The 10,282-nt window shown below is 42.0% G+C and overlaps 1 protein-coding gene across 1 annotated transcript in view; it reads left to right on the forward strand.

Annotated features, from left to right (window-relative positions):
* Window positions 1-3,718: 3,718 nt before the first annotated feature.
* Window positions 3,719-10,282, forward strand: part of LOC101987291 (fibrous sheath-interacting protein 2-like) — a 30,056-nt gene continuing 23,492 nt past the window's right edge. The window contains exons 1-8 of the mRNA XM_005369526.2: window positions 3,719-3,817; window positions 4,180-4,305; window positions 4,924-5,085; window positions 5,540-5,629; window positions 5,925-6,064; window positions 7,006-7,147; window positions 7,987-8,097; window positions 8,583-8,700. Of these exons, the coding sequence (XP_005369583.1) occupies window positions 3,719-3,817; window positions 4,180-4,305; window positions 4,924-5,085; window positions 5,540-5,629; window positions 5,925-6,064; window positions 7,006-7,147; window positions 7,987-8,097; window positions 8,583-8,700 (988 nt within the window). The remainder of the gene's footprint in view (window positions 3,818-4,179; window positions 4,306-4,923; window positions 5,086-5,539; window positions 5,630-5,924; window positions 6,065-7,005; window positions 7,148-7,986; window positions 8,098-8,582; window positions 8,701-10,282) is intronic.

Below are 10,282 nucleotides of genomic sequence, written 5' to 3' on the forward strand. Positions count from 1 at the left end.
GCATGTGCCACCATGCCCCACGGCAACAAGTAAATTTTAAACTAGTTTTCACTTTTCAAGACCGATGTAAGTGATCTGGGCTTACAACAGTCATACTTGGAGGCCAAAGTTAATGAAGACAGAGTAGCTAAGAGGAAAGCCACCACCATGGCCTTTGCCTCCCTCTCTCCTGGATTAGCTAGGTCCTACAGGAACAAGTGACAACACCTGAAAAGGAACCTTACACTTCTGATAAATCACCTGGCCCCTTGATCAGATAGGTTGTGGAGATCATAGTGGTTGGGTTCCAGGAAGTGTAAACTCTCTAGAATGGAAGGTTATTACAGAAGAGAATGTCCCCAGTACTCCCCAAAGGAAGCTATACAGTTAACCAGACCATGGACCATTCCAGAAGATGGGGGTAGGGGAAGCTGCCACCACTTTAAGATATCTAGTCTCCAACACTGAGAATATAAATTCTTTTGTTTTGGAAAGCATCTAGTTTGTGGTACTTTTGAATGGAAGCCCTAGAAGCTACACTGGCTCTGACACTCCAATATTTTCCACATATTGATTACGTATGTATATATTAAATATCATAACATTATAGACATTAGTACTGAGCTTTTCTGGAAAATACAGGAAAAGAAAAGATAAAGGAACTAAGAAACTCAACTTTTAATTTATTTATTTACTATGCAAAATTTTCATTATTCCATGTTCATAAATGTTCATGTGCATATTTATGTGTGTATATAGCTGTACTTTGCTCATATTCCATTCCAGTACTTCCCGATGTCCCTTCTTCCCCCTCCTGATTGTCCTCCTCCTCCTCCATGTAAATAGTACTGGATTCTGCTTTCATGTCCAGATTTGATTTCAAATGGATGGATCTACAAAACATCTTATTGAGTGAGGTAACTCAGACCCAGAAAGACAAATATAATATGGACTCACTCATAAGTGACTTTTAGACATAAAGCAAAGAAAAAACAGCCTACAATTCACAACCCCAGAAAACCTAGACAGAAAAGAGGACCCTAAGAGAGACATACATGGATCTAATCTACATGGGAAGTAGAAAAAGACTATGTGTCCTCAGTAAATTGGGAGCATGGGGATCATGGGAGAGGGTAGAAGGGAAGGGGGGAGGGAGAGAGGAGAGCAGAGAAAAATATATAGGTAAATAAAAACAAAACAAAGCAGCCTGCAGGTAGGAGATGGGCAGAGCAGGGCAGAAGGTTCTGATCATGGCCTTGAGGGCAGACTTGTGCTCCCGGTCTGCAAACTTGTCCTCAAGGTAGCCTGACATACAAGCTACATGGCAATAGAGCCAGAAGAAACGGTGGTAGATGCCTGGGGCCCAGGCTGCCCTCAGTGCCAATGCGTGGGACACACAGGGGTCAGCTTTCAGCTCACTTGTGAGGTATGCCAGCTCCGTAGTAATGTCCCCAGAGTTCTTGGTGAAGATGTAATAGGGGATTAGGTATGCCGTAAATTCGCCCACATTGCCTGCCAAGATTTCCGTGTACAGCGACTTGAGTTGCGACTGGCACTGGGTTCAGATCTTCATGGTCACCCTTCTCCAAGGCAATGCGGGCATGTGTCTCAAACACCTCCACAGTGAACTCGGGGTGGATGCCTTGCACCGTCAGGTCCTGCTGAATAGACTTCATCTGCTCACAGGCAAAGGCATAATAGTCTTGCTTCTCCTTCCAGTGAGACTTCTTCAAAACAGCCACAGGTCTCACAGTTGATGGGTCAGCCGTAGACAGTGCTTTGTGATGTCAGGAGACTTGCCCACAACCTGGATCTCCACTGCTTTCCAGGTTACTCATCTGCAGCACCAAAGGTTCAAGGCGCAGGCGGCGTGGGTGCCCATGCTGGAAACGGGCTGCCCTCTTTTCCTTCTTCTTCTTTTTTGTTTAACACTGATACCAAAGCCCCTCTTTATTAGCACCATGTAGGCTTAAATACACTGCAGTCAAGGGCCAACAGGTGAAAATCCCATCCTCTGAGCCTCTAAGCTAGGTTCTAGTAACTTTATTTATTTATTTTTATTTTATTTTATTTTTAATTAATTTATTTATTAAAGATTTCTGCCTCTTCCTCGCCACCGCCTCCCATTTCCCTCCCCCTCCCCTGATCAAGTCCCCCTCCCTCATCAGCTCGAAGAGCAATCAGGGTTCCCTGACCTGTGGGAAGTCCAAGGACCCACATTGGAGCACCAGACTGAAATCTCAAGGTCCAAATCAGGAGCAAAAGGAGAGAGAACACGAGCAAGGAACTCAGGACCGCGAGGGATGCACCCACACACTGAGACAATGGGGATGTTCTATCGGGAACTCACCAAGGCCAGCTGGCCTGGGTCTGAAAAAGCATGGGATAAAACCGGACTTGCTGAACATAGCGGACAATGAGGACTACTGAGAACTCAAGAACAATGGCAATGGGGTTTTGGATCCTACTGCACGTACTGGCTTTGTGGGAGCCTAGGCAGTTTGGATGCTCACCTTACTAGACCTCTTTTCCTTCTTAAGCTCAGCCCTGGATCTTCACACTCCAGTGCAGCCATCTTCTTTCTTTGGTTGGAGCCATCTGCCGTCTGCGTTTGGTTGGAGCTAGGTCGTGCCTCTTTCCTTGCTGTGCCTTGCCTCGACCCCAATCCATGTGGGCCCCCACGACCACCCCGACCCTTGTGTGTGTGTGTGGAGGGTCCCTGTAGCTTACAGGGTGACACTTATTCCCTGAGTAAGAACTGTCAGAGTCTGAGTGAGAGTCACTTCTCTGGAAGTGACAGGTAGACGACCCGGATGAAGAGCTGCTGCTAGGTTTGTGAATTTTTACCACAACTGGTTCTTTCACCTTGCCTGGCATCTAGAACAGTTCAATAAATTGTCTCAGATATCTCTTAGCCTGAAATGTCCGTTTTAACAAAGCCTGTGTCTCAAATAGGACTGGAGTTCACATACCTAGGGGCAAAGGAAAATCACAGTGATTATAAAGGGGGTAGACAGGGGAAGCCAGGAAAATGACCCTAATAAAAATTGCCCAATTGTTCAGGAATCTGGATGCTTGTTGACTAGAAATGATAGCTTTGGTGCATTTGGTAAGGGACATTCGTTTCAGAGAGCTGTGGAACCCCACCTGTGGTACTCTTTAAGGGCCTTTCAGGCTACTTTCTAGACTCAAATTATTCAAGCACTAGACTTGGGTAATGCGCATGCGCTCCTCGAGAGGCAACTAGGTCTTTGCCCCCACCTAAGGATGACGTCTATTAAGGCGACATCGAATGGGACGACATCCACTGGAGCGACATCGGCTGGAACAATGTCTATTGGGACGGTCCATGGAGGGGTTGTCTGTTGGGCGGTGTCTGTTGAAACAACATCTTTCTTGGCAAGGATTTTAGAAACTGGCAACTGTTGAAGTGGCATCTGCTAGAGCTACTTCTGTTGGAGCCACATTTATTGTGGAAACTTCTATTGGGTGATGTCTGTGGCTCTGCTGGTGTGACGTGCCTAAAGGGCGACACCCTTTGGGTGTGGCCTTGAAGGCGCCTACTGAGGACGCTAGCAAAGCAGTATTGTGACGTGTGCGTCCCTGAGGGCTTGTAACCAGGGTGTCTAGGGCCTTGGCTCAGTCTGATCCCAGACACCGGAGGGGACAGTCGCAGGAAGGGAGGGCGGGAGACAGTCCACTCCCTCAGCCCCCAGCCCTTGGGGGCTGACGGGTAGTCATGGACTTGTACCTAAACAACTGTTTAAAGGCCGCGGAGGCTGCTGCCTCCAAAGAGGCTTCCGACAAGCTAAAATCTGACAAAAAGACTTGTAGAACCGTGAGTGTTGGCCCCTCCATACAGTGCATTTGTTCATTGCCTTTCTTCCTTGGTCAGGGAAGGTTTCAGACCAGCAGGTAGAATCATGGGATAGAGTCTGGCCTGCGGGGCGGGGACAGGACAGAGTGTGGAGGGACAGGGAGGGCTCAAGATGTCCCTGACTTATAGGGAAGGGCCCAGAAGTAGGGTGGTGGCTTGGGAAGTGGGGAGGTAAGGCCTTGGTTTGCGGCCAGTCAGTTCCTTCCACCCAGATACCTAGCAACCTGGGTTGTGCTATCTTGTTGACGTGTAACACATCTGAAGTAAACTAAAGGAACACTTCCTAGTAGAAAAGACAAACGTTTCCATTTTCTTTAACACAGAAGAAAAAGAACCTTATCATTCCAAATATTGGACCATCTAGTCTATTGGATTTGCCTCTTGGAGCCAAACTGCCTATTATCCCTGGAAGTACTAATATATTCTACACAACAAATCTAAGTGAAAAGGTAAACTATGTTTTAATGATGTATAAGTGGCTTTCTTTACCTTTTTAGTTGTTAAATTTGAAACATTTTGCTATGATTGCACTTTGTACATCACCTTCAGTTTCACACAGATGGAATTAAATAAGCTGGCAATGTTTTAAAGTTCTTAAACTCACGTTAATGATAGAACGCCCCAGAAAGAGCTGCAATCCCTCCATGCAGACTTTCTCCAGCCAAGGCCTCAACCTGACAGGATGTGGTCTTTCTGGCTGATTTCTGCATCTGTGCCTTGGTTCATCTGACGCCTGAAACTTACCATGTACTTTCCTCTCTTGGTTGACAGTCTTTCCTGACCTATGTACACAGGAATTGAGTTAAGGTTGAGGCTATAGGTAAATCAAACACAAAGTTCATAAACAAGATTCCACATGCCACTGCTAATGTAAAAATTAGGCTGGGGGAAGAGAGGGAAGATGGAAGGCATATTTACCCCGATCAGCCCATTACATTCTTTCACTGTAGTTTCTGCTTGTATGTTTTACTTTCAATGAACATAATTATTTCAATAAACTGATGTTTAAAAGTATGATTTCATGAATTTTGCACTTGCAATAATTTCAAATATGTTTCTTTTGGCAGCTTTATCAGCCTTCTTTTGGTTTTAACCTTAATGATCCTTACTGCAAACTCATGGAAACCACCTACAAAAGTCTTCACGATCCACACCTAAAATCATACTTCAAGCGAAAAGACATTCTTAAGAAACTAAGACAGGGAGGATACATCACCGGCAATAACAAAGTATGTTGAGGCCTTCTTCTGAACAGCAAAAATCTAGGCACTTGCTCGGCACTTCAGTACCTGTGCCAGCTTCTAGTTGACCACTAGCAGATATCACAGAAGAAAGTCAATAAAATGCTTAGTGTTGGGTGGATTTTCTTTTCTTGTAAAAACTACTTTATAGTTGACAGTTTGTCAATGATAGGAAAAGAGAATTACTGAACAATTTTTGGTATGTAAACAGGCATTTATTTTCATGTCTCTAGAAGTAATTTTAACTTGGAACTATGTTAACAAAATATTGAGAAATTTCCTGGTTGGTCATCAACTGTTTAGAGATACTGACTGCAAAAATGTTACAAAAAATAGATTATTACAGTTCATCCTAAAATTGTTACTAGAATGGAAGTCCTTATTCTGCTTTATAAACATGTTATAATTTTTAAAATTTTATGTTTTTATTTTTGAATTGTAGGTGGTGTGTTCCTTAAAAGAGTTGAACAAATACAGACAATATCTTACTACTTTAAAAATTGACTTTGAACGAAACTATATCAGAGAACAAGTAAGTTAAATATTTGAGTTTATTTGGAACCAATAAAAATTTGTGAAAAGCTAGGCCCTTTGCACAATATTTCCTTAAACTATTCCAGGAATAAAGTATCTAAAGAATCTGTAGACGACAGAGAGCCCATTTGATTTTTACATAGAAAAAGTTTATTTGTGGGATAGGGCCATGCAAGGCAAAAAGCAGGTTAGCAAGTCAGAACTTCTACTTAAAACTAAATTTAAAGAAAATTTATCAAAGCATAGATTTATTTCTGTCAAGTATATAACATCCAATAATTGCTTTCTTGCAGAAAATCATTGAAGATCAAGTGAAGAAACTGAACGAAGAGAGACGGGCCTGTGACGACACTGCTGCTGCTGAGTTTCAGCAGTGGTTGTTACAAGAAGGGAAAAAACCTTGCCCGCATCAAGACCGACTACTGAAACTCAGGTAGAGTCAGAGTTTGTGTATGCCCAGAGTTCATGGGCATATTTTAGAACCCCCTCAAACTGCAAAAACACTAGAAAGAATTGAAGATAGAGTCATGAAGGTACTAGATACATTTAAGCCCCTCAACATTTTCAACATGGAGAACAAACAAATGGTATATCAAGCGGGGCTGAAGAGATGGCCCAGCAGCTAAGATCACAGGCTAGTAGTCTTCCAGTGGACTAAGGTCTGGTTCCAAGAACCTACATGGTGCTTCATAACCATCTGAATTCCAGTTGTAAAAGATCTGATGCCCTCTATAGGCACTGCAAGCATGTGGTACACAGACTTACACGCAGAGAAAACATCAATACACATTTTTTTAAAAAACCAATTGTAATAACTACATCAAGAGGTACAGGGATTGGGAACCTTAATGCTAACCTTAAAGACTGGGAAGGTAAGTTTGTACCTGAGAAACTGAAGTCACCAGGAGCCAAGAGCTAAGTTAAACTGTTACTGAAGAAATCCAAAATACAAATCACTGAACTTGTGAAAGCCAGGTCTGCACTACCAAAGGGAAAGAGACTGTCTTTAACATATATCAAACATAAGTTTAAATGAAATTATTTTAGAGCCACAATGATCAAATTGCTACAACTTTCTCAGATGCATGGAAACATACCATTCCTCTACCAACTGGGCATTTTCCTTCAGCTACTAATCACACATTACTATTTAGATATCAAGCCACGGCCTTAGAAGGTAAATGGAGGAGATGTAGATTTTTCTTTTTGATCATTTTAACTGAAAGCCAGTTATTCATTATCTGGCTACTCTCATTTATACATTCATCTCAGAGTATAACAAAATGCATGTTGCTATACCAGAGTTTCAGAGTGACTGACAGGTATCCTAAAGGAAACATCTAATTTACATTCCTTTGTTTCACTTTTACTCAGACATTTGCATATGATTCACAAAGAACTAGACAAAATTGAAAACACCTCGGAAAGGCGAAACACCTTGCAGTTACTGGAAGAAGACCTACAACATTGGGATAATGTTAGAAGGAAACTGAATCTCTGCACAGACGCTGACCAGGTAAGGGTCAAATTTTGAGCTGAAAACTTGTATGGTTGTTTCATTTGTAAACTGTTTTCACAGGTTCACTCTATCATTTGAAGTTATTTCAGTTTAAAAAAGAAACCCAGGGGCTGGAGAGATGGCTCAGAGGTTAAGAGCATTGCCTGCTCTTCCGAAGGTCCTGAGTTCAATTCCGAGCAACCACATGGTGGCTCACAACCATCTGTAATGGGGTCCGGTGCCCTCTTCTGGCCTGCAGGCGTACACACAGAAAGAATATTGTACACATAATAAATAATTTTTTTTTTAAAAAAAGAAACCCAGGCCAGCAAGAAGGATTCATTAGGAAAGCCACTTCCTGTACAAGCCTGGTGACCTAAGTTCAAGTCCCAGAACGTATGTGACATTGGAAGTAGGGAGCTCACTCTATAGACCTCCACATGAGTTCTGACACAGCTATTTGTTTAGTTCCTCTCTGAGAATACCTTTGAGAGCAGCAGATATCCTCCCTGAGTTAGAAATCAACACTCCTTTGCCAATAGCTTTTGAAATTCATCTTTAGAGTCATGTTTATGCTGGATTCATGCTTGTAATTACAAAATCATCTCTTTACTTTCCCATCCCATTGCATCCAGCTGGTCAGTCCCAATGGATGGCAGATAAATAAGCATATTTAAAACCACAATGCAAGATTTGCTTTATTATTGACTGAAGGGGATGGTCACAGGAAGGGAGAGCGGGAGACAGTCCACATTAGGCCATTGATCTGATCTAATTTGCGTATTGGTTGAAGAAAAATAAAATGCTTTTAAAATAAAACAGACATATGCTGATAACTGTAATGGCATGTCCCTTAGGAATGGCAATCCAAGGAAATGGCACTTCTAACAAAGATTGGAGAAGAAGCAAAAAGGAACACCAAAGCTGATGACCGTCGTCGGAAAATCAGAGATGAAATTAACCGAAAGGTAGTTAGCCTTTGCTGGACTTGGGCTGTTTCAGGAAAAGCTTTTGGCACGATTTTATATTTTAAAATATGAATTTCCAGAAGATAGTTATTGATGGAGAGATTCATTCTAGCCCCAATCTGTAATTAAAGAGAGTCCCAAGAACGTTAGATTAGATTGAGTTGTTACTAAAATATGCTTTTCCTCAATAGTAAAGGGATTGCCTAGCATGTACAAGACCCTAGCTTAAATTTCCAGATGGCAAGAGAGTACGGATACATGCACACATGCACATGCGTACACACAATTTCATGTTGAGTCATAAAAGGAAACTTAACCTCTTCGTATATTTCCTCAAACCCATTGTAAATTTAGACATTTCCAAATAGGGACAAAGGTCTACTTCAGGTATGTCATCACATTTGAAGTAATCTGTGTTGTATTTTTACTGACGGGTTTCTATTTGAATTTGAAACCTATTTAATGTATTTTTAAATATTTTGTAGAAACAAGTAATGCTTCACAAAAGAATTGCCTACCATTTGCAAAAACTACAAAAGAAAGACAGTAAAGAAGAAACCGGAAAAGCAAGTGCCTTTGAAATCCAAAGACAATCTGAAACAGGTGAGAGAGATAGGGGAGGGAGAATAAAAGGCATAGTAGATAAGTGAAAGCTGAAGAACAATATATGAAATATTAATGTCTTTATAAAACCACCTTATGCTCACATGATTTTTTAAAAAGGCCCCTGCAAAAGTAAGTACTAAAAACCCTCAATACCTGTGTCAGGCACAATGTGATGCACTTTCCAGGTATAGATCCAGTTGACAAAAGTATATGCACAAAAAAGTATATGCACACTGCATATAGTGAACAAGTAAACACATAGTTTAACAAACAGCCAGAAGGAGGGGATAGCATGCTCACTCAGGTAAGAAATGCAGAAAGCAAAGGCGAGAAGTAAGTTGAGGCAGGCAATAAGAAAACAGAGAAAAGTAAGAAAAGGTTAAGCCAGTAAGAGCAAGAAAATTTACAGAAGTTAGATGAAGGGATAATATACAAAGATTGAGAGAATATTAAAGTGTGCAAAGCAAGTAATAGGAAAACAAAACATTGACAGAGAAAGAACCTAGTAGGCAACAGTGATACAAGACAATGCTGAGGAAGACAAGGAGAGACAGAAGAAAGCAAATTGAACAGGAGAAACCAGTAGACTCCAGCATTAATCGCTTCATGGGAATAGGGAGAGATGAAGACAAAAAAGAGATAGGAGAGGGTAGAGGAGGAAGGGTAGACAAGGAAGGAAGAGCTAATAGGAAAAGAGCGAAAAGGGAGATTGTGATGGTGAGAGAGGGGTTTGAAAAGGATTTGTAAGGAAGGAATTCCGATACACTTGCAAAGATGTGCAGGGTTTACCCAAGAGACTTCAGCCCTACGAAGTTAAAGAAGTGGAGCAGTTTTTTTTTTTAAAAACAAAACAAAACAAAACAAAAGTAAGTATAGAAAGGTAAGGTGGGAAAGAGAGGACTGTAAGTTATAAAGGGGAATGAGGCAAGGAGGAAGGGAGACAGTAATCTTTAAAAGGGAAGAAGGAAAGGAGGCAGCATGCTTGTTATTCTATCCGTGGAGAGGCTTGAAATCAATAAATTACAAAGATGCTGTCTGAAAGAGGAAGAAAGAGAAAATGAGGGAGGGAAGGAGGAGGGATACAGATGGGAGGGAGGGTGGAGGGAAGGTAAAAAGAAAAGGAAAGAGAGGAGAGGAAAAGGGGAAGGGAGGAAAAAAGGAGAAAGGAAAAGAAAAAGAAGGAAAGAAGATAAGACACGAGAGGGGAGGAGGAAAAGAAGGTAGATAACAGGGACAAGAGTGGGGGAAAAGAGGAAAGGAGAGAAAAAGGAAGGGAAAAAAGGAGGTAGAATTAAAAGGCAGGAAAGGGAGGGGAGGGAGGGGAAAATGAGAACAAGAGGAAGAGAAGAAAGAGGAAGGAGGGAGGGGTAAAGATGAGAGGAAGAAAGTAAAGACGGGGAGAGGGAATAAAGATGGGAGGAGGATGCATAAAGATGGGAAGAGAAAGAGGAAAAATAGGAGGGGTAAGATGGAAGATGGAAGGGAAAGAGGTGGGAGGAGGGAGGAAAGAAGTGGGAGAAGGGAGGAGGGGAAGGCAAAGAGGTGGGAGGAGGGAGGAAAGAAGTGGGAGAAGGGAGGA

Source organism: Microtus ochrogaster, unplaced genomic scaffold (assembly GCF_000317375.1).
Source record: "Microtus ochrogaster isolate Prairie Vole_2 unplaced genomic scaffold, MicOch1.0 UNK50, whole genome shotgun sequence".
Lineage (NCBI taxonomy): Eukaryota > Metazoa > Chordata > Mammalia > Rodentia > Cricetidae > Microtus > Microtus ochrogaster.